At 25.4% G+C, this 26,506-nt stretch overlaps 3 protein-coding genes across 3 annotated transcripts; all 3 read left to right on the top strand.

Annotated features, from left to right (window-relative positions):
- Window positions 1-20,986: 20,986 nt before the first annotated feature.
- Window positions 20,987-22,161, top strand: LOC105359144 (uncharacterized protein C9orf85 homolog; the record flags this gene model as incomplete). Its single annotated transcript, XM_011495645.1, has 3 exons — window positions 20,987-21,021; window positions 21,094-21,546; window positions 21,977-22,161. Coding segments are annotated over exons 2-3 (615 nt in total), but the record flags the coding sequence as incomplete, so codon positions are not given.
- A 217-nt stretch (window positions 22,162-22,378) lies between these two features.
- LOC105359145 (outer dense fiber protein 3-like) lies at window positions 22,379-23,529 on the top strand. The gene is made up of 4 exons (XM_011495646.1): window positions 22,379-22,433; window positions 22,509-22,721; window positions 22,860-23,061; window positions 23,238-23,529. Exons 1-4 carry the CDS (start codon window positions 22,382-22,384, stop codon window positions 23,497-23,499), a joined length of 729 nt encoding a protein of 242 aa, XP_011493948.1. The 5' UTR covers window positions 22,379-22,381; the 3' UTR covers window positions 23,500-23,529.
- Window positions 23,530-23,796: 267 nt separating this feature from the next.
- Window positions 23,797-24,939, top strand: LOC105359143 (outer dense fiber protein 3-like). The gene is made up of 4 exons (XM_011495643.1): window positions 23,797-23,883; window positions 23,957-24,151; window positions 24,236-24,386; window positions 24,626-24,939. Exons 1-4 carry the CDS (start codon window positions 23,805-23,807, stop codon window positions 24,870-24,872), a joined length of 672 nt encoding a protein of 223 aa, XP_011493945.1. The 5' UTR covers window positions 23,797-23,804; the 3' UTR covers window positions 24,873-24,939.
- The last annotated feature ends 1,567 nt before the right edge of the window (window positions 24,940-26,506 follow it).

Raw genomic sequence — 26,506 nt, 5'->3', positions numbered from 1 at the left:
CAGAAATCAATTTCTTATTATTATTTTTTTCTTTTTTCAAATTATATACTAAATTAGACATTATTAAGATCAAAATTGGTTTGCGAAGAAGATCGATAAATTTATTTTCTTTATTAATCTGAATATAAACGGTAAATTGCAAATTAATTATAATTAAATCTATTAGGATTATTATTTAAAAAAACAAAACAAGTAAAACAAGTGATAAGTAAAAATCATCTCACATGGTTATGTATATTACATTAACATTTTTGAAATACTATAATTATAATTATTAAAAAATGTCTGTGTACGCTTATTTTACATTTAATTAGACGATAATAATAATTTTACAAATTAAATGAAAGTTTAGTGGTCTTATTGAATAACTTTGTCTTGAATGTTCTGTCTATATTTAACTCATAAATTTCAATCATCAACGAATAAAAAATAAAGATATCTGAATTATAATTTCTTAAAATAAATGCCACGAATTAGAAATTTTCGATTTAAACTGCATTAATCAAGATTTATAAAGTCAGTTGAAATAAATGAAAAATATTAGACTATAAGATTTTCATCGAACATTTATAGTTAATGCTATTGCTTTAAAAATATATGATAATAATCAAGGAATATTCCTAATATTCAATAGTGAAAGAAGCTGAATAATCGGCCTTTTATGCCTAACTTATACGCGCAATATCCTGTAGATAGATTTCAAGAGCTATTAAATGGCATAAGAGCTATTTTTAATGAAAGTATTATACTACAATAAACTGATCACAGCAATATAAAATTTTGCGTTAAATAACGGTCTATTTATTTTAAAGAAACAAGCAAAAAGGTAACTTTTATGTCAAAAGAGTTATTCCTCTTATTATCGTCAGATTAAAGTTGCATTTAATCAAGTATAAACTAGATTAAAGTATGCATAAAAATAATTTTCCCTGTAACAATCACATCTTATTACATAATTCATTGGAATTGGAAATAAAATGGCGACCGTGTTATCGTTTAAAAATTAAGTTAATCTATTAAGATGAATTTCTAATCAGGGAAGTATTACACGATGCTCAAGTATAATTTCCCGTCTCTGCAAATTGAACCTCTTCATTCTTATATATGGGATACTCACATCCTAATTGTATTGCAATCTGGAGTTTAAACCGAAAGAGTCCGAGTCGGCTTTTAAAAATTTAGCCCCAGAGAGGGTCGATAGGCTGTTAGTAAGAAAGAAGGACAGAAAAAAATAAGCAGTGAAGGAAAAGAAAACGAATAGAGCGAGAACGAAAGGGTGAGCGAAACGAGTGAGCGACGGTATGAGGACGATAGGGTGGAAGAAAGGTGGGAAGGAAGGAAGGAAGGAAGGAGGGAAGGAAGGAAGGAGGCGGGGGGGGGGGGGAAAGAAAGGAACGAAGAAAGGAAGGAAAGGAAGGATGGAAGGAAGGGAAGGATGGAAGGAAGGAAGGAAGGAAGGAGGTACAACACCAGCGGTATATATAATAACGGCTAGGGGTAAACGGACGAGGGAAGATCGACGCGCGACGTTTTAATGGACGTTTCGAATGATTAGTGGGGATTGACAATGTAGCAAATGCCGACGGGGACGTGCGCCAGGTGAAATGAATCCCTGGATCGCCCGGTCCAACAACCCCCTATCTTCGCTCCACCGCGACGTCGCGACATGCGCCCACCCCTGACGCGGCTCACTTATTCATGCCATCCGGCGAATACTTTCACGTGCAAGCATTTTGCATTTCGATGACTGTTAGCTTCTGATGGATCTCGATAAGCCACTTATGCATCGAGAGATTTTATAACTGCGTATACTGCCGAACCTAGCCAAACCTTGTCTTTCGAACCCCGCGGTCTAATGATTATCGTAAGAAATAATTGCGAGATTTGATGCTTTGTTTCGTCCATTCTAATATATTTAGTCTATATAGACTAATAGTGTCATATAAGTATCTCGGTATTATTATAGACTAAAGATTAAAAGATATTAATGTAGGACAAAATAATATTGGAAGCAAATATTGTATCACTTGTTATATGAATGCGTGTGCAAGGGAAAGTTTCGGATACGAAGCTAATTCTTTTTGTAAATGATACAAATTTATTATTGTTCTTAGTATATGTAATGAGGAAGGTTAAATTATTATCCAGCGGTGGATCTTTTTATGCCTGCAACAAGATTATTCGGTGAAATAGAGCGAACCAACCTATTCCTATAAGTTCATTTTCTCGATAAAAGAAATTAAGATTTTTAGAATTTTTCTGTGTTTTTAAGAGTTCACTGCCTTTTGAATTTGCGGAAGTTACGACTAATTTCACTATCAGAAATATATTATTAAATATAATTGTAATTTAATAAATACTATACTACGATTAAAATTATTATTAAATAATATTTTGTGTACGAATTCATTTTAATATATATTAGAATTTGAAGCACTTTATCGCAGATTTTTTATTTAATATGTGTAATATAACTTCCATTCTATTGGTCTTTCTTCAATCTATTATTTGCAATTATGAATGGAAACATAACTGTTTAATATTTATAATATACGTTCTATTTAGAGTTCTTGATTGCTACATATAACATGACAGCAACTCGATAACTTCAAATTTAGTACTTCGAATTCTAAAAATTTCGATTATGCCTTGCAAATTATTAATGCCAAAAAAATAAGAGTAATATTTTCCGTACTATTGGTAAAAATTTCCAACTAATTTTACTGTATATATTATTATAAATTATACATAAGCCACATAGTTGTAAATTGTATATTTTTTATTTTTTTGATCCATGGTCAAACAAAAACTATATAAATTTAATTTAAATAAATTAATTTAAATAAATTTAAAATACACAAATAACAGATTTGTCTATTTTTTACAATATTTCATGGCTTTTCAAATTATTGTACAAATAGCTAATTTTAATTACCACATAAAAATGAATGTGCTATTACTACCATAGATTAAATTAATTTTTGTACTCTTATTCTATTTCATATTAGTAAGTCCTATAATGAAAAGTATAATAATTATAAATGTATTTCTATAATTTGTCATGAAATGTTATCAATTCTCTCTTATAAATATGTATATAATATTATAGAATGATATTCTAATTTAATCTGTATTTACATATATTTATTTTTCGTTAATTTTTATAATTTTAACTAAATAGTTTTACTCCAACTACGACTAAAATGAGAATTGAAAGACAATTTTTTTTTAATTTTTAAATATCGAATTTTCTAACATCTATTAACAATTGTAATAAGCCAATTTGTATTTTTCAAAAAATAATTTTAAATACGATAATTCTAAATAAGTAACATTAGAATTAAATTAATTTTTAGTACAAGTTTATATTTAAATCTACAACTGCACTGTTTCATTAGTTTCATCTTTTCTTTTGCAGAGAATTAATATCGTTAGTAAATGAAATTTTTACATGCGCACTGAAATTATTTGAATTGATTGCAATTGAAATTATTTACAATAGTATAAATGAAAGCAGAAAGCAATTTTATTTAGATATTCGCTATGTATCTAATACATGCGCAAGCTTAACATAACGTGAATTTACTACATTTAACAAAGTATCATCGGCACAATCGACTAAATTTTAGCAATGTAAAGAACATAAATATTCAATGAAATCAGAACAGCTCGGACATGTAAATGAGCAGTATTGGGCTTGAATAAACTAAACAATATCAATCACACATAATTAAAACAATAAAATGAATGTTGAATAAACATGCCGATTTCAAGATAGCAATTGTTCTTTCAGCTAACATTCTTTGCTAATTCACGGACATACGTATATTTTCGAAAGGTCTGACTTCCGTCGGAACCAGCTCAGGAGCCCAAGTAGGAGATAGGCAACGTAAATGCGCAGGCGTGCATCTTATCATTCACATCTGATTGCATTTCGATCTGCCTCATCCTCTCCGTCTTCCAAATAATCGCGATTTGCCGAACAGCGCGCATACGTAAAAGACGACGGGCTTTTTCATGTCCAAGCGCATGCGCATCTCCCGACCCCCACTTCGCCAGGTCGGCGTTAACCGCGTGGTCCGCGGGAGATCGCGCGAGACCCGCAGCCGTGTCATTCGGTCACACAAGCCCGCGGCCGATGGACGAGCTCCCTACTTACCGGGAAAAGGACTTGAGGTAGACCGACCGCAGCTCGCGCCCCTCGTTACCCAGATGGCACCTGAACGTTCGGGGAGATCCTCGAGCCAGCGCGCTTTTCTTTTGTCGTACGTTAGTAATTACGTGGTGGAACCCTTGACAGGCGCGATCGGCGGGAGTTCGACGACTTCCAAGTCCAAGGTCAAAGCCCCGCGGCGCGGACTACTCGTAGAACGCGTTTCGAGGGTTGCCAAGTGCGAGCTCCACCGCCGATCGCTAAGGCACCAGCTTTGCTGGATTCCAAATACACAGGCACGGCGCCTACATACATTTTCGTGGTAAGGATGGAATATTGTATTCATGTCTTGTTACGTGTATTATTCGTTATTACTACGCATACATAACTACTGCATTTTATTGTACTCTTTTACGTAAGAACTATTAAGCTACTAGCTAAACTAAGCTAAAAGCTACTAAGCATAATAAGCACAGCTAAAATTTTCGTGCCTGCGCACGTTTTGAATCTTTTTCCTCAATTCCAACTAGTTAGTAATACACCTAACATTCTATTTCTCTAAGCAAACAACGAGACGAATAATATTTGAACAACGATTTAGCATCGAGAGCATTCTTCCTCTCTTCACTTTTTAAACGTTATTTCAAATATTCATATTCTCATGAAATACTCAATTTGGTGTATATATACAACAATACAATAGTTATCTGAAGATTTATTCAACGTTAAATACATTATTTGTCATGAAATTTTTTAAGATTCTCAGTCGTTATTACAAACCTTAAAAGTAAAAGAAGTCGATTAAGCCATAATTTTATAATTATTCGCAAAATTATTTAACAAATATATTTTAATCAATAATGCATCTGATCTAGTGTAACAATTAATATTTTGTGAGAGATTTCATATTAAAAATTAATTTACACTTTTACACATTGAATTGTCCAGTCTTAACAAAAATGTTTACAATATACATTTCAATAATTATTTTTCGTTAATTTTCACTGATTTGGTTACATTGACTTATTAACTGTTTATATTATGAATAATTTGACATGTGTTAAATATGTTCTGAAATGATAATTTAATTAACTTTTACATATTATCCTTATGAAAATAGTTAAGAAATCTTAATCGATTTTTTAATATATGCAAATAGATAAAAATGCAAAATAATCAGACGCGTATATAGAATATAATTCTTCTGCATTGAATTCGAGATGAATATTGTTTATTTTCACACTTTCATAAAAATCATTAAAAAAAAGTAATATCCATATAATCATTTTGCGGTTAATATAGTCTCTTGTTATATTGAAAATTGAAAAAAGTATAAATGTAAGAACAAAATTTAAGAAAAATTTTAACAATATATCTTATGATCCTAGTATCATTAACTTTTGTTCACTTTTCGTAATTATGATTCGAATCATTATTATGTTTTTTTAAATTATTTTATAGCTAAAATTGTAGTTCTTACTGATAATTATTTAAGTACTGTGTTTCATAGAATTTGGTATTGGGAATATTTCTTATTGCGCGGTTTAATCTTTCATGGTGGTGCATTATTGTTTTTATGAGTTGAGTTATTATATTCGAGATGGAAGACTAACTCCATTATTCTTTTCTGCTTTATTGTTTTGAGTGAAAAATATGAAAATATTAGTATATAAATAATATTGTCCATAAATAGACAAAATTATATACCATTACTTAAACAAAGTATTCAGTTGATAATAATAACAATAGCGATTATATTGACGATTAATCTTAGCTTTTCTTGAATATCTTTGACATTCGCTTTAATTTATTTAATAATTTTTTAATGACCCATTCTAAAGAGAAAAAAATATTTTAAAATACTTGCTAGTAAAAATATTGAGTTTATTTATAACTATGAAATACGAATTTTAATTAAAATAAGCAATGAAAGAATTGCGTAGCATCATTAATTAGAAAATCATGATTATTTTAATTAACATACTAGAATAAATGAGCCGATATTAGCTTATACAATTTATCAAAAATACAATCTTTAGTAAGAAATGCAACGTTTATAATGATCTTTCATTTTCGCGTGTATCTCTTGGATATTGGCCTTAAAAGCAACTTAAATAGAATTTAATTAATCTAAAGCAGTTAATATGTAGTTATTAAAAAATATATAAATTCGCGCTAGCATTAAAAATTTATCTTATATTATCGATATATAACTAATAAAAGTAGTTGTTCATCATGATTTTTTATAATTTTAATAATTATTAATAATTGTAACATTAGTATTATTCATTTTAATGTAAATTTTCGCTTATTATTCAGAAAGTTGATTAACCATTAATTTTACTTTATTCATCACTTATTAACTTGCTAAAACTTTGTTGTACTGCATATTTATAATGCATCATTACTGTATCATCCTTTTAACAAATTTCTAACGTCTTTTTTATCATTAAGGGCATTATAATAGAGTGAATTTTGATGGTATTTAAACAATTGGCTATAAAACTTAAAAATACATTAATGTAAGAACTACTCTAAAATTATAGCAAAACTTAACAGTAATTACAAACCGAAGTATCGAATATTTCAATTACATTTTTAAATTATGGATTAAATCGATAACTCCTCCTCGCAATTGTTTAGGATGTTTTTACATTCCAAGTTAACATTTAAATGCAGAAAGAAAGTCGTAATTGCAGAATCAAAACTGTAGAGAAATCCGTTAAATTTAGAAGTTGCGAAGTACAGAACACGTGGTGCGCATTTTAAAAGCATAAAAACATAGGTATATTGAAAACTTGCATCCCCCATCTTTCAGATAAATATTTTAGCCGAGAATGTAGAGGTTATTGTTATTCAAAAACTTCCATGGATGTCCATTTACTTTTCGCGGGTATATGTGTTACGCAATTTGACATACCAGATCATTAGTCCGAAAGCAATTGCTCTATTCATAAGAGGAATTTAACATATTGAATGTAGTCACCTAATATTTAAAGTAATTAATAAATGTATTTTTCATAGACTATAGCACTTATCTTGGGTATGGAAAATTTCTTTAATAACTTTATAAACTTTTTTAACTATTATATCCTCGCAATACTTTCAGTTAAGAAAAGTGAAGGTAAAGTATATATACAACAGTAAATTTCTAAGAAATTTCATAAGTGGGCTATTTCTATTTGATTTTAATGAGAATAAGGATTGCTTAATGTAAGGTAATATGCAGTATTTAAACCCAATTAGCGATTATATCTTATAAATGCTTTACTAAACTTTTTAAAATAGATTAATGGATCAAAGTTTATAGACATTTATACTACTAAACAAGCATATGCATTATATAATTTTTAATATTGTGTTCGAGTAAGCGTAAGCATAATAAAAAAATTATTTATTTATTTTTGTCGTGTGTAATATAACATTATATTATTGATTTATAAATAATAATATAGCATTGTTTTCTTTATCATAACACGCTCCCATAAATTGTTAAAATCATTTATGTAATATCAATTCCATGAATTGAAATGTGGTACCAGCATTTGAATCGAGTGTTTCAATTATTCCATCAAACTTTCTACCAATTTAAACAAATCTCTGGCTTTTATTTACACAAAGACCTACTAAATTAATATATATATATATATATATATATATATATATATAATATTCATTACAAGTGTAATATTGCATAACTTTTCTATGTACATTTAACAGAATAGCATGATTATATAATTTCATTTATCTATAAGAATAACTTTATTAAATTAGCTTAAGGAATATGTCGTCTAACCATTAATTTCTGTTTCCTTTTCAGATAATAAACTACATAGACTCATAGACTCTTCCACAAATTTGTCAGTGCTCTTTATGCTTTTGATTGTTGCTCAGAAAGCCTTGAAAGTGATATTGGCTTTCGGGCAATAATCATAATCACAGGAGAGTAAAATTTCGACACAAAACAAAATATATACAAACAATTAATACAAATTAAAAAATGAATTTCCATTTTTTTTTTTTTTTTTTTTTTTTTAATACAAATAATTACCGTATATGTTAGAATCCGATTGCTATTTTAATTAACAATAAACTCATACGTTTTTATAAATTAAATTGCGTATTACTTAGCACGGAATTGTGATTTCTATAACACTACTGGATGAAATTTCAAAACTTATTGCATTTATTATTAACTATTTTCGATAAAGCGATACATTAATAAGTCTGTGTAAGTGATAATACAGACCACCGAATATCATAAATACTTTTAAAGAAGCTTAAGTATATTATTAATTGATGTTAGGAAATTAATTTTATCTTTATTAATTCTGAGAATAATTTATAATTGAGGAAATATATATTGAGCACGAATGTATAAATAAATATTAAAATTTATTTCCCTTCATATATATATACAAATAATATAATTAAATTTGATCATGCATAATGTACTTTAATTCTCTTGATTTTATTTTAGAATACGTATATTTGAGAGAATGTAAAATGCATAAATTCATCATTAAATTCTTAATTTTTTAAAAACAGACCATAGTATATACTATTTAAAAAAGATTTCTAATATTTCTACAATTACGCTTGTTATTTATATTTTTAATTATAAAAATATGTTTCTTCAGAAAAACAAGATAAAACGATGTATAATTTAGCTCATATTTTATTTTATTAAAAGAAAAATTAAATATTCTACATAATTATGTCATTTAGAATTATAAATAATAGGAATTATTAATATTATTTAATACAGTAAAAGAATATAAATAAGTAGTTATAAGATAATTAAAAAATTATATTAAAAATAATCAATACTCTAGATTGTAAGTATATATAAAAAACAGTTATTTACAAAATAAAAGCAATTAATACTGTAGCAATTACATTAATTAGGGATAATATAATCCTTTCTCCAAAATATTTATTTTAATCTGATTCCGCATATGTTACATAATTCGTTTCCTTTTTATAATTAATTTGTATTTGTATTGTTTCCTATTTATGCAGTTAAAAATATGCTTGCCTGTGTGTTATACTGAACACGATTGTATTTCTTATGTATAATAAAGAAATTAAATTTCTAATGATCCAAATGCTCTGTAGCGTTAGTATATTTTATTCTATTATTTTAAACTACCAAAGTTACTTAAACCTTCATAAAATATGCGAATAAAATATTTTTTGTATCAATCTATTAAATATATTATTTTATGAAAGAACACTAAAATTCAGAATACTACCTTTCTTAATTCAAGAATTAAAATAATTATATTAAATATTAAGACCGAGTATTGTTATTAATGATTATTAATAATTATTCTTTCTCAGGTAAGTTTCATCCTTTGTGTACTTAATTATACATATATTGATTGTTTTAATTGATATCATTTAAAAAAATACTTAGTGAATGCATTATTTAATTAATAATCGTGTTGAACAGTTTTATTGTAGTATATATTTATTACACATAGTTTTATATTTACATGTTGAATAACTACAGAAATATATTAAATCTGTGATATTATATATGCAAATATAATAGAAAATAAGTAAACAACTTAAGAATAAACTATAAAAACAATTGTTTAATAGTATAAGGAAATTAATAACAAAAGCTTAGCTTTTTAAGAGAACTATAATTCGTTTGCTATTTAAAATTTCATTAAAGAATCGACGATGGCAAAAGCAAATAATTGTTTGATTAATATGACTAATATTTTAGTATTTGAAACAGTCACTTCTACTAAACTATTTATGTACTTTAATTATTATCCGAATAGTTTTATAAAATAAATTCTTGTATCCATACAAAAAATGAAAATTTTATATACAAATGGATATCTTGAAATTTACAAACTTATACATTGAAACTAAAATCAATCAAAGCACTTCTTTATAAAATATGTAATACAAAATAAAAAATTAAAATATAGAGAATTGATATAGTGGAGTTGTACAATTCATAGAACAAAATCATTGCGGATGAACAGGTCCCGGTTGAGGGACTATTTTTCCTCTCATGCCAAGCACAATAAATCCTGGAAAAGCAACCATTCGTCAGTGGCATACAGAAAACCGTGATAAACTGTAAGATCCGGTAAATAATTGTTGAAAGTTATGAAATCTGTTATTGTGTAAAAATTAATGAAACTCAGATTTTGTAATACTTACATTTACAAACTGTGCATGTAATTATTATATAAAATATTGAAAGTTCCTTGATTAATTTTGTTATGTTAGTGTAGAATATTAAAAGTAAATAAAACATAGTTTATAGCTATTTTAATACTGAAATTCTTACATATTTCTACTTCAAACAATTGTGTCAACATTATAATTATTGTTTATTATTAGTATTTTATAAATAATTTCAGATTATATAGTTTGTCTATTATTAAGATTTCTTTAAGAGTAATTTATTTCTGTTATTATATATTGTCACTTAAACAATAAAAATATCAATTCATTTAATCATATCATTTAATATACAATTATATAATATTTAACATACAATTTAATATACATTTATATATTTTTAAAATGTTTCGTATTCTAAAAAAAGTCTAATAATAAAACCTTAAATCTATGAAGTCTTTATATCGATTACTTTGCAGTTATCTGAAAGTGCACCTGTTCATTAATTTCTAGTAATAAAATAGTAATAAAATAGATACATATTTCGACAAATTGTACACTTTCTCAAGGAAAAATTAATTTTTAATTTCATATTAATTACATTTAAAATACTTTATATATACTATCAAATAAGCAAAATTTACAATAAAATTCGAAAAGATAAAATTCCCTATATCTAGATATGTAAATTAAAATTTTAATCTACTTTTAAATAATTTAAAATAAATTTTTCAATATATTTTTTAAATAAATAACAGTATTATATTCTGTTAATGATTTTGAGAACGAAGAAATTATTAAGTCTAAATTTTGAGCACATATTTTTCACTATTTTCAAAAATTATACATAATTTACAAAAATAGATCTATCATTTTGTAACATTTTATATTGAATTATGACACTTATGATAAAATTAAAAATAACCATTTTTATTTTATATTAAATTTTATATTTACTCATTTAAATTATAAAAAAAAAACTATGATTTTTTACATTGAAAAAATAGATTAATTTAAAGTTATTACAAATTATAATAATGTAATATACTTAGATTTCATTAATATTATATATAATTAATTGAATAACAGTTAATAATTATTTAATTAATTGATTGATATTTTAATTAATATTACCCTAAATGATGTGAATGAATGTAAATGAATGCCTGCTAAGGAAGTTCAGAAGAAAAATATAAATATAACTTATAAATCAAAATAAATTTTTCATTCTTCAAAGGCAATGCCTAAACGATAGACTTCATGACTTATGAAATAAAACTCTCAAGGTACAATAAGAACCCATACTTTATAATTATCCCTTTTGTTTATGTGAAATAATATGTTATTTAATTGATCATCATTATTCGTTAATTTGAAACGAAAAATTTATGAAATTTAAAAGAAAGGATGAAGATGTATAGAAGTTGTGAAGAATAATACTAGCGATGAATTATTGGGATAAATGTTATTATGACTGAAGCAGATGGGTCTTCCTTCTTCTTATTCTCTCGTTTTCCACTTCTCCCTTTATCGCGACCACCGATGTTCCATGAATTTCCGCGACGTCGTTTATTGTTACCGGGCATCGATTAAAGTTAGACCACAACGATGACGACGTTGAAGGAAGTAAGCGATAGGCTCTGAGCGGTGCTACACCGTAAAATTATTTTAACGTTGTTTTTTACCGCCTTTTAACTGGGCACCAAAAAATTGTACAGTTATGAAGCAATGAAGTGCATCTGCGTTGGTACGTAGCGATTAATACAGAAACACGATGTTGGAAACTGGATCGAGATGATTTTCTTTGTAATTCTTGGTCTCTTTCTTTTTTCTTATAAAAAAGGTTTTTTATTGTAAAAATATTATTAGAGATAAAATTATTTAAATTATTGCATTTTTAGTATAGTAAAAGATAAGTTAAAATAAATTTGCTACAAGTTTTTCTACGCTAATCGTAAATAATCAAGAAATAATCCTAAGTTTTTTAAAAATGTTTTCCAATTAAATAAAAAATATTTGTCAAGGAAAATCGAGTATTAACTGAATAAACTTAAATAATGAAAATTTTTTAATGAAAATTGTACAAAAGAATGTTTTTATTCGTTCTTTCTTTGTTTCTTTATTCGGCGTAATACTACTAGACGTTAAATATATTGTTTTTAAAGAAAATATTTATTATTGTGAGTAGTCACTGTTTATATTTGCGTTTTACACAAACTATTGGCGGTACTTGAAAAGATGTTGAAAAAAATATTAATAAAAAATTAATCTTCTATATTTAATCTCAAATGATAAATTAATAAATATATTATCATATCAATTATATCTACGCTATTCAAATTTATAATAGATAAATTTTCTTCAAATGCAGTTGTCGAATCAAACATTTTATTTTACTATTTTCTATTTCTTATATCTTTCATAAGGAACTGAAGTTCACGTCCTTCATAATTTAAAATAAATATTATCAATTAACTACAAACTAATTATTTTTATAATATGCAAATCCATAAACGCGCATAAATTAAAAAAATTCCATGTCAATTCATTATCTTCTTCTCACAAATATTAAAACCTAAATAAATGCAGAGTGGTATAAAGTGTTTTCTATTTAACTACGTACTTTCGTAATTCGTGAAATGTAAAATAATGAATCTTTAAAGATAGATAATAGAATACTGAATAAGCTTTAAAAATTAATATATTGCTACAAAAATTAATGATCGATATAAAAAGAAATTAAAATAATGCTACATTACAACTTCTTTATAATAATTTGTATAAAGTATTAGTATAGTAATTTTGAGAATAATATTCAATATACTAAAAAGTAAGAATTAGAATTATACTACATTTTTTTACTAATTTGATCTTATAAAAACTTTAACGAACTAATTTTATATTAATTTTTATAAAATATTAAAAATTAATTATAAACAATTTTATTGTATAAATATTTAAATAATTATAATATTACATTAATAATATTTTACTTATTATTTTTTTTTTTAAATTAATTTTGAAATGTATATTAATATACGAAATGATGGATGAAAAATGTCACGTTTTTATTTGTAATAAAAATAATTACATTATTATTTTCTCATATTTCGTTGCTTATAATCAATAGTATTCAAGTCGGCAATAGAAATATCTTTAATTCATTATTTCAATTAGTTTTAATTTGATCGATATACCATTTAATTAATGAAAATTAAATGGTTTATAATATATATGATTGAAATTAATATTGCATTTAAGAATTTGATATTTAAGAATGTTTTATTCTATAAGTCATGTATGTATACAATGGTAATAATTTATATGACATTTTATAAACTTCATAAAGTTACATTATGAACTTTTATTTTGAACGTATATGTAAATATTGTAATCACATGAAAATAAAATGAGAAATTTTGATAATTTGAAAGAAGATTATTGAATAATTATGTCGTGTATATCCAAAGCAATTGAAGTTTTTATACAAATTTTCGTAACTAAAATATACCATTTTTAAACTCATGCACGGTTTCAAAATTCTTTTAATCAATTATCATTTAAAAACAGTTTCTTGAAACAATAATATTTTACAAAACATATAATAGTAGATAATTTGTGAAAAGTGAATTTAGTAGTTTCGAAGTCAGAAGTCACTTCAATATTAAACGTTTATTGAAATGTACTCGGCACACTCGACATGTTCCCAAAATAGTTAAATACCATTATCGTAATTGATTATTGAAATTTAGATTCAGTAGATTGTCGATAAATCGAGCACTTGGAGTCGCAATTTTAAAAAGCGAAGTTGGACAGGTATTAAATAGAAAAAGAGCTCGTCTCCGAATTTCATCCTCTTCTGCATAATGCATGGCAAACAGCAGCCGAAGCAACAGAAGCACTCAATGATGGGGCCGAGCTCAACGGACACTCCAAAAACGAGTCTCGTAACGCTCGCTCGACAGGTCCGGAACTTCGCCGACTGCCGACGATGAATAAGGAATACCGGGACCGCCCCTCTGCCCGCTGCCTCCGCTCCGCCATTACCGCCAGACCGCCAGGCAAAAGGGCAGAAGAATAATGTTATGCGGGAAAAATCGGCAAGTAACACGCGGACATCTCGACTGTCTTTCACCCCACGGAGCAATCAGAAATAAACGAAGGTTTTCGCTAGCGACAAGTGGTGTGAGGTCGATGTGGGTCAGACGCGCATTTATGGAAAATTTAAAAGCCTTTCCGAGTTCGCCGTACTCCGACGATTAATTGGTCAGCGACAGACGCGGCGTTTTCTACTCTCGCGCGAGCCTTCTCATTACCTTGTAGTATTGTTTGCGTACGATGCCCACTCAAAATATTATTATTCGCCTTGTGACATGTACGCGCGACGTAAAAACCCATCGTGAGCTTAGGCGGCGTCCAACTGTGGCTGAACCGACACTTTTTCATCTCCGCGAAATGATAATCAAATAATAAATATCATATACTTCAAGAGAAGTCTTATCAGAAAAGGTTAGAAATGATTTTAGTGACGCACTTTTTCATTGCTTATTATAATCGTCAATGTCGGTAGAATAAAATAATTTGTTTAAAAACTTAAAAAATCAACTCTAACTAAACTTTATAATTATTTCTAAACGTAACGTTATAATGCAAGTTCTGTAATAAACTTGATTTTAAGAGCTTTTAACAAAAAGCTTTATAAATAAATATTGATTATCAGTCTTTTAATTCATGATGTTTCTATCCCTCGTAATTGGAATTTTTATTTTATTTTTCTACGTTATATTCTAGGGAAAAAACTCTATGTAGCGTATTACCAAAAGTTTGAAATATTATAATTTTTCTTAAATTTCTACTTTTCTTAATATCAGTAAAAAGACCACGAATAACTGATTACAGATTGTTATTGAAGTAACAAATCCTTTGACTTGCATACGCACATATAGAGCAACATATGAACCACGACGTAGATAGACAAAGATGGCCCGTCCCAACATATATATTGCATACGCATATCGCCCTATAAGAGAGAATCGCATCAATAGCTGATCGACATAAGCAAGACATGTATTATTGAAATTTTAAAAGCATTTCAAAGTTCGCTTAATTCTGTCGCTACGCACGCACGCAAAACACTACGCGACCACATGCATTTATGCTAGCGTCTGATTACAATTGACACCGCAAACGTAGCTCTGACGATTTGACTTCCGCCAATATTGGGCTTCGCAAATTATATACGTTATATAATGTAACGTGCGTTGACTCACATTAAATCCTAGGCAAAATGGCACACGTCCAGCAGATATATGTATTAAGCAAGTATTATAAAATTATATTAAAATTCGTTTTTCACTTTATTTACAGAGGAGCTGAAAATACCGTTTGCAATCTTCCACTTTAATAAATAAATCATTTTATTTTTTTTCCACATGAACTAATGCATTCTTTACTTAGTACTGGGCGTATAATTAGTTTTGTTTCTTTCAATTAATATTAAAATATTAACGCAATTAAATAAGATTGATAATTGCTTTAAATATTAAATTATTAATAAAAAGACACATTCGTGTTTCTGAATTTTTTCTAAATTTTTTTATAACTTATTATATGACTTAAATCGTTCGATGACATGTTATTGGCTACCTTAAAATTAATGTTTAAGAGCGACATTTTAAAAGTATTAATTGAACGATCGTGAATTAATTTTAAAAAGTAACAGTATAAATTATCGCTTATTTTCATCGACAACTCTTCACAAATTCATTATATTAACCAATATATTAAATAATTTTAAAAACATTATCTAAATATTAGTACATTACTCTATGATTGCAGCAAACAAAATTTTTAAATAGAACAATTTACTATTTATATATGTTACTTTGGTAACGGAATTTTGATCTATTATAATCGAACAAAATAATTATTTTTACAACCACCCAAACTTGTTACAATTTTTCAATATTTTAATATATTTTTATGAAATATAAATAAAAACTTTTATGGCTCATGTTGTAACAAATGATATTTTATTTTTACTATATATTTACAATTTACAATCTCAAATCTATATAAAAATAAGATTCTCAGTTTATTGTCCTAACTTAAATAGTGTATTGTAAATTATTAAGTAAATTTCGAAAATATCTTCGAATTCAATAATTATATTGGATGATTCGAAAAGCAATTTGATTTTCTTTTACTAGTAAAGTTAGTCATATTTTTAAACAGTCTATTACATGTTGAAGGATAATAAGATTACATTTTTCAATACATAACATGTTTAGATTTACTATATTTTATTATTCATAATAACAAAATTATTTATAGTTATTACTCTGTAGGTTTTTTTTACAATAAAGAAATGAAAAATAAAATTGAATATATTTTTTATAAATATTTTTTATTATCGACAAATAATAATTGCACTAAGTGATGATCAGTATTTAAATTTGATATAAATAATCTATTTTCATTGCTAATTATTATTCATTACGCAGATATATCTGTTTTTATTATGTTTGAGCTAAATAAAATTTTATAAATCAATTTTAATGTCAGGGGCTCTGTTGTTGTAATAACAACTTATATAAAAAATCACTTTAAGATATAAATTTTTTTTATAAAATTTGAAAGTTCATTATCACAAATGTAGTACTAATAGTGTTTAGAAGGAAAGTGACTGGTAAATGAAAAGAAACTGAAAAATACGATTAAGAATACTCGAGAAAAAAGCAAAATTATATCAACAAAAAAAAAAAAAAATGCAAGAAAAAAGTTATATATTATCTAAAATTAAATTAAATAATAAAAGCTTCGTATTAAAGATGCATTAAAATTATTTTTATCCTCAATGATTATATACAAAAATACTGATGAATAATCAATAGGAGTAATAAGGGATTTTTTGTAATAATATCAAATTACATATAACTACCAAAAATATGTGGATTTCTGTAACGAACTATATTGATGTAATTAAATTATTATTAATTGAAATTGTAACCAGTTTATACCATAATTTTAATTATAATAAACTTTTCATTACTTAAATCACTTTCATTGATAAATCCAGCGACTCTTTTCTTGATGCTTTCCTTCTTTCCTTCTTATGATATTCTCACAGCATTTTTAGTCAACATATTCTGACTAATAAAAATAACATTGTATATATTATACAATAATGAAACACATCAAAAGATATATTCATATATTTTGTCCTATTTTGTAAAAAAAAAAAAAAAATGGTTAATAAAAATATTTTAGAATTTATTTCATTTATAAAAACCCGTTTCAAATTACATTCATTTTGCACGTAAAAATAATAATGAAACAATTCAATAAATAAAATAGGGGCTGCAAAAATAAAGGACATAAACATGCTCGCGAAAACCGATCTGAAATCGTGAAAGCGAGTAGTAAAGGAGTTAGTAAACAGAAAGCCAAAAAGAGCGTAAGAGGTAGGGATAGAGTTGCGACGAGATGAGAAATAGAGAAGGAAGCAATGGTGTGAACTGTAAACGCGGAGGTCGGTTGACAGATTGACATTCAGTCGCACGGATCCTTCTGAATATTTCATCTCGTTTCACCTGTCAGGACAAGCGAAATTCTATGTATAGGATGGCCTGGCGAACTTTCGACCTGAAGTGACCCCGCGCTCAGGACACATAAACGCGACGGTTTCGCAGCTCCAGGTTTACGCATCCATAACTTCATACAAAAATTATGTCAGTTTAATATCACTCACAAACAGATAATTAACTTATAAACATAAAGATAGAAAAATATTTGTTTTATATAATTTTATGAGCATTATTTTTGTCAATTTTATTTCTAAGACACTAGGTTGGAATTAAATATTCGGAAATTAATTAAATATATTATATCGTGCTAATATACATATGTAACCTTCAATGTCGAATACTTATAATTAAAATATTTTTTTCGAATTAAAGTATTGTATTCCAAATGAAAATGATTTTCAAAGAATTTTTAATAAACTATAGTATCGATAATAATAATCGAGGAAACATATTTTGTATTTAAGAAATTTTTATCAATAATATCTTTCAATAAAAGTAAATTTTTCTATTTATATAAAGATTATGATTAGGCAATCATATTTATTTTAAATATCAAATTCACAATAATAAAAAAGCAAATTTGTGGGTTTGCGCGCACACGCGAGAAACGAATAAAAGCTGCATATGAACAAGTACGGCATCTCATTGATAAAGACAATATACATTACTATTTTTAGAAATCTAAATAATTTCTCTCAAATTAGCGGAAACCATAATCTCTCTCTTTCCTTTCTCGTCATTTAATCAACTTTCCGATCGACCTGTCGATTATCAGATATTAGAAATTTAAAGAAGAAAACCAGAGGAATATAGAAATATTGATCCAATGTAATTGTAATTATCAAGATAGATTCTGTTATTCTTTCAAACCAAAATCTTGCTGAAAATATACATTATAAATATAATAACGAGTAATACACATGTATATTAAAACATCTTAATTAGAATATAATAAATAAGTAATTTATAAAGCAGTTAATTTCTTATAAAAATTATTGATTTCATCTACATTAGTATAACAGAAACTACATTACTTTTATTGATTTCAATTATTTTATGATAAATAAAAAAGAAAAAATATTTATACTAATAATTTATGGTAGTTCAAATAATTATTTTGTTAGATGAAAGATAAGATAATATTTTTAAACTGTTACTTAAAGAATTTTTGAGTTTTAAAATATGGAAAGCTTTGTTTATCTCAAGGCTTAACCTTTAAACTTTATTATAAATTAATTATAGGAAATAGTTTTTACCTTTATATATTAGATGCAGCTATGATGAATCTTGTCTAATTAATATGAATTATATTAAGAATAAATATAGGTATAAGTATAAATTACGTCTATAAACTGTTTGTAATATATGATATAATATATGTAATAATATGTAATATAAGCAGAAAAGTATTTTGCAAAGAAATGAATAATTAATAAAAATATATGATTAACTGGATAGAATATTTATTGTTTCTTCAAAGAAGTTTGATATAAATATGTTATATGATGAATAAATAAGCATGGATAGAGTTTTATCAAGAGTCAAATCAATTTTAAAGTAAAAGTATATATTTAAATAAATGCACTCGCATCTATTTTAGAACAAAGGTAATTCAATAATAGTTTCCTAGTGGGTAATAAATTAAAGAGATTATATATATATATATATATATATATATATATTAATAGCAAGGTATTATCAATTTTTGCAGAATCAATAGTTTAAATATGTACACATAAATAAACAAAAGGAAAAAATGTTAAAGGATTTCTTTACAATTACCAATTAATTAATGCATTATTTTATTAATTTAAATGACGATATTTAATTGAAATTAAATATTACTGTTGTACCAACAATAAAATTAAATAGTTTATTGACAATTATTAATAAAATAAATAAAAAATAAATTTTATTATACCAGAACTTTTTAAATATTGTAATTTGTAATTGATAAATATAATATAGAAATATTCACAATATTATAGTATTTTATAATTGCTACAATGTTCTAAGTTCATTATTGTTGATCATGATTTTAGATATATACATAGTTTTCTGATTATTGTTGTTACAGTTTTTAATAATAAAATAAAAAATATATCATTTGAAGCAAATAACTTTAATATTAATGATTATAATACAGAAATTCAAAAGTGCAGCTATTAATTTAAAATTTTCTCTAATATTAAAATACCTAATAACTTAATTTAATTAAATTCAGTTAAAAATAAAAATTATGATTTGCATGATTCATTAGTTCTTTATTTTTCATAATAAATTTCGTTCATCTTTTTATCTTAATTTTTTAATAAACAAATACTTAATGAAAAATAACATTATTAGATATATTTATAATTCTCCCTTATGTTTCGTTATTTTTCTTTACGTATAATTTTAATTATTATTTTTAATCTCAAAATAAAAGTATCTTTTCAATTACTTTCAATATAAAATTACTATGGTATCTGATTGTTTAAATTATATATAACTAGTAAATGTAATTTCATTCATCTTGTTACTCACAATGTAAAAAAATTTCTCCTTTACTTCCTATAATAAATACGTAGGTTTAAAATATAATATTTACTCTACTACAATCTGTCTATTTCATCGTTTTCATTGAAATGAAAATAGTGCTTTTCTATAATCAAAAATAATAAGTTGCCTTGTATTTTTATTTTTCTAAAATACTGAAATTGGGGTTGTAAAAGAATTTTAAATACCTAAAAGTTGTCAGAATATCATTTTCGATAAATATCCTTAATGATCATTGAATTCCATTATTAAGATTTTTAATTATGCATTTAATTAATAATTATCAATTTGCAGTATTAACTGCTATTTTTTTAATGCCTCAAACATGACAATTTATGAACAGTGATCGAGATAAAGTTATAGTAGAGAAATTATAAGATTCTTAAAGAGATCAGCGCCTCTAACCTGAACTTTTATAAGTAAAATACGTTTTCTCGTTACGTGATTCCGTAACCTACAATATGCGTACAATTTATACACCTTGTTGTGATATAATTTCATAAAGATATTATTCAATATCAATAATGACTTTATAAAAAGAATATATTAAGAATATATGTATGCATATATTTTCAGTTTTCTAATATAAATAAAGTAAAGTTTTTTCTTTAAATTGAAAATAAAGATTTTATTAGTTTGTTTAAGTGAATGTATATATATTTTCAGATTATATTTAATTAATATAAAAGATGAGTACTCAAAAGGGAAATACACACCGAACGAGGCCACAAAAATACAAAAATCAATTTGCATTTAAAAATGCTTTGCATGATACATCTCACAATAAAAAAAAGATTAATAATTTACAAATATGTAATGTATGTGAAAGATGCAAGAAAATAATTGAATGGAAAATTAAATACAACAAATACAAACTACTAAAGACACCTGGAAAATGCAATAAATGTAATGAAAAGACAGTCAAACAAGCTTATCATACTATTTGCACACCTTGTGCCAGAGAACACAATGAGTGCCCTAAATGTGGAAATAAATCTGAATTAATAATACCAAAATCGAGTAATGAAGAAATCAAATTAAATCCCGATATTCAAGAAATGCTCAAGAATATATCAGAAAGGAAAAGAAGAACTTTCATAAGATTTATGAATAAACAGAGTTAGTAATAATGCTATGATTTATAATTTCTATTACATTTAACTATAAAAATATTTGTTGCGCCTTTAAATAAAATCAAAGAATTCAAATTCATTCAGTCATTATTTATTATAAAAATTTATATGAATACAATCATAATATACTTACTTGTGACAAGAAATTAGTTTCACATTTATTCTTTCAATTTATTCAATCATATTTAGACTTCAAATATTTGTAATTTAATATAAAACTTTTATATGTTGTTAAATATGAAACAAGTAATAAAAAAACAAAAACAAAAAAAAAGAAAGTTTTTGAGTTTATATAAATATTGAAGATGAATTAAATCTTAATAATAGTTTGTAAAGTTGAATCTATAAATCTATTTATATATAAAAAAATATATTAATTATAATGCATATCCTATAATTGTTTTTTATTTATTTAGCAAACCAGAAAACTAAATTAAAAGAAAATCTTCTTGAAAAATCTGATAACATAAGTGTAGAAGAAAATAAATCCGTGGAATATACATATGAACAAATATTTAACAAATTAAAATCATTGATTATAAATGATAAAAAAAATAATGATGATAAGGAAACTAACAGTAGCAAAGAAGAAAGAAATGAAAATGAAACTACTAGTGATATATTTAATGAAAATAAAAAATTGCAATAGTATAATTTTAAATGAATAAAATTTTATTGTGTTTTTTAATCTTTGTTATCTTTTGTATCAATTATATGAAATTAGTTGCATATATCCTTCTATTTTTTCCTACAGTCCTACTGTCATATTTAATTTTGAAAAAATTTTGTAAATGGACTTTTGATAAAAAATTTTTTTAATTATGGAACTTGAAAAAAAAAATAAACCAAATTCTCTCAATTGCATGAAAAAAGGTCAGTCACTTTATTGATGAATCTTTTTATATTGCAAAGTTTTCATCAAATAAGCATAACTAATATCTTAAATAGGACCTGGTCCACAGTATATGCTCAAAACATTAATTGGATTTGATGATCATGACCCCACTAAATATCGAAATCCAGCTTACACAATGAAATTTCTTCTTAAAAATAAAGTTCGTAGTACTGGACCAGGACCATATCCCATTACTGCTCATTTAACAAATCATGGTCTAGAAATGTCACCAGCTTATACTATAGTATTTAAACCTCATGAAAAATGTAAGTTAAAGGAAACAAGTGGCTTACGAATAAAAACTTGTATATTATAGAAAATAAAAATATATAAATTCCATTACTGCATTTGTGTAAATATTAATTTTGCACTACTTACTACATATTTTATAAGAAAATTTTTAGTTAAAGATAAAGTTCCTGGACCTGGTGCTTATGCACCAGAAAAAGCAAGACCAATGAATCATCATCTACGGGCAGCAGCTTATACAATGCGCTTTAAACATTATAAGAATCCAATTAATCTCGGCCCTGGACCAATATATATGCTACCAACTTGTATTGGTCCAGAAATACCAGACATACGTGCAGAAGGAGCTTATACAATGTAAGTAATAATTATTCTTCTAATGTTTTAAAACTTAATTAACTTAATGACTTTAAGTATCTATTGTTGTATTTCACTCTGTTTAAATTACATAAATTAATTAAATTATAAAAATTAAAATAATATTTGAACTCTTATGATTTTAATTCACATGTTAAATAAAAGTATTTTTTCAGGTCTTACAGACATAAGCAATTTAAACCAAATATTGGTCCTGGTCCAGCAGCCTACTCCATTATAACCGAGAAATTTAAAAGAAAAAGTCCTGCATATTCGATAAAATTAAAACATGAACTTTCTGATCTTTCAAGATATTTGCCTGGTCCTAAGTACAATTACAACTTAGACACCATCAAAAAACGACAACCTAAATATTCATTTGGGGTTCGATACAGCGAATGTACCACTGTTCCACTTATTGAAGAGGATAAAAATTAAATATATTTTCTTTTGCTAAATAACAACTAAATATGATTTATATATGAACTATGTATTAAAAATATATTTATAAATTTACAAACAAATTTAGGAACTTCATCTTTTTATTATATCAATTATTAAGCATACATTTCATGATTGTCATTTTTTTCATTTTTCTGTTTTTTTGTTTTAAATAGGATAAAATACAATCATCAACAAACTCTTTAGGTTATCACATCAAAAATTTCTGTATAAACTTTTTTATGATTAATCAATAAGTTAAATTTACAAAAAAAAAAAAAAAAACAAAAAAAAAACTCAAAATGCCATCAATAAAAAAAACAAGCAAAAAAAGCGACAATAACTTAAAATGTAATAAAGGCTTAACTTGTGGTGTAGTATGTACGTAAAAGTAATTTTATATTATTTAATCGTGATAATATATCTTAGCACTAATAAGTTCAATTTATTACAGCTCCTGGCCCAAAGTATGGTTTAAAGACAGTAGTTGGTTACAATAATCATTGTGTGTCCAAAAATCGAAATCCAGCTTATACAATACCAAAGGCTAAACTTAAAGATGCAATTTGCCTTGGCCCTGGCCCAAAGTATTTTTATAATTTACCTAGCATTCCAGGATATTCGTTTCCACGCGCTGTTTATAAAGATAGTAAATATTATAACAATCTTTTCTTCGATATATAATGAATCTATAACTTTTAAACAATCGAAAAAATTTTCTTGTAATTATTAGGAATAATCTGCAGTCCAGGGCCCAAATATACGTTACCTGGATTTTGGTCACCAGCTTATACATTGTCAGGACGACCTAAAAGCAAATGCTCCGAGACTATTGCAGGACCATATGCCGCTCCAAAAACTCCACAAGGACCAGCTTATCCATTGTAACGTATCAAATAATCCTTTATTAACAATATTCACTAATTAAAGAATATTTTGAACCATCATTTAAAATCAATCAAAATATTTCAACATTAAAAAATTTACATTAAATTTTTATAAATAAATAATTGTAATAAAAATCTTTTTTTTTTCTTTTTTTTTTTAAAGAATGATAAATTTTTTCAATTTTACAATTGGATTAAATTTTTAGATTAAAATAAGGTTTAAATATTTTTATTAGTGGATTGAAAGGTAAAGAGGACAAATGTGGAATTAATCCACCGATACGGGATGTGGGACCAATAACCCTTATCAAACCACGAGCACCAACATATTATATGGTACCTCGACGTCCAATAAACGAAATATGTAGAAGTCCTGGACCAAAATATACTTTGCCAATCGACAAAGCTCCACAATACAGCTTCGGTATAAAACATAATAAGTGCACATTGATTCCAAAAACTGATTGTGACGATTTATGTTAAGTGATGCAACAGAAACTAAGGAAACAAGCTTAATTTATAAATAATTAAACTATTTAAAACATAATATAAAAATTGAAAGATACAAATAAAAAATATTGAAAAATCGATTTTTCACGTCTGTAATATATTTATTACCAAATAATTTTATATATTATTATTTACTATTGTTCGATGATTATTCATGCATTTTATGGCACTGATGTAAACAATATTATTTGCATTCAAAAATTCGCATAATTAGAATATTTTATATCGTTATCATTTTATTGTTACTGATTGTTGGTGCTTTTATTTTTTATATTATTTTCAATGTATTTATTATAACTCAATTGGGTTAATTGTGATTGATAATAAATTTTGATAACAATTCAAGGAAGGAATTTTTGTTTGAAAATACAACTGCTGCTTTCCACGTGACCACACTACACCGTATAATAAATAAATAATCCAATTTAAATAACTAATACCGAATTTGAAAATACTAAATCAATTTAAATGTTGTGCTATTTTAATGTATTGATTGTTATTGGAGAATATTATGTTCTTAGTAATTTTTTTTTTTTTTTTTATTAATTTTGTGAATATGTATTATATGCAATGATCACTATATGGTTTCAAATCCTTTATGACCAATAGTTAAAAAAAAATATTTCAAGTATTTTATAAGTAATTATACGATAAAAATATTTGTCTAATAGTCTAAATGTTAATTTTTCACATTTAATAAATATTTCACTGTATTTGATGAAGAATATGGCCAATTTATTATAGCTTTTTAGAAATCGAGATTACATACAAATAATAAATTCTAATATTAATAACTTGTTAAACTTATTAAAAATAATCAAAGTGATTGCACACATATTATAATTACATTACATTGTATAATTATGATATACAAGACAACTATCTATTTACATTAAAATATTATGAATTATGTCATTTTTTATTAATATATCATTATACATATATTAATATAAATGTATAATAAAATTAGTATAATTTTTTACAATAAATCATTTAGATTTTGTAGATTTTGTTTTATTTACAATATTACATTTGGTATAATTAGTTTCAAATATTTGTTAAAAAGTTTGTATAAAATAACGATATAAAGTTTCTTTGAAGATTAAGAATTTTATTTAAAATAAAAAATAACTGTTTATTGTTAAGCAATATTTAAATTGATTGTACATACGTTTCAATTTTATATATTTAACTTTTCTGTCAAAACATTTAAAGAATTATTATATTACCTATTATTGCTTATTATAATTAGATATAAATTGGATATTTTTAAGGTTTATACATTTTAATAGACAACCAATTGGATTATTTTTAAACATCAAGGACAAAATATTATTTTACTTTTACAAATTGATAGAATTAACTTTTTATTTTATCTGTCCAACAAAATTATGTGGTATAAAGTTGTACAAAAATGTTAATGAGTTGAATCCACTAACATTTCAATTTTTCGTTTACATATGGACATATTTATATAAAAAGTTATTCCAATCCCACATTAAAGTTTCATAAGTTCAACATGTAACGCGCTGAAGGCAGTGAATAATAATTAATTGGTCGGTGCACGAGTAAAGGGCACGAATGGAAAAGTAATTTTAAATTCAATG

Source organism: Ceratosolen solmsi, unplaced genomic scaffold, assembly GCF_000503995.2.
Source record: "Ceratosolen solmsi marchali unplaced genomic scaffold, CerSol_1.0 scaffold11, whole genome shotgun sequence".
Classification (NCBI taxonomy): domain Eukaryota; kingdom Metazoa; phylum Arthropoda; class Insecta; order Hymenoptera; family Agaonidae; genus Ceratosolen; species Ceratosolen solmsi.
Note: the sequence above shows the minus strand (reverse complement) of the source record. Positions and strands in the feature narration are given on the sequence as shown.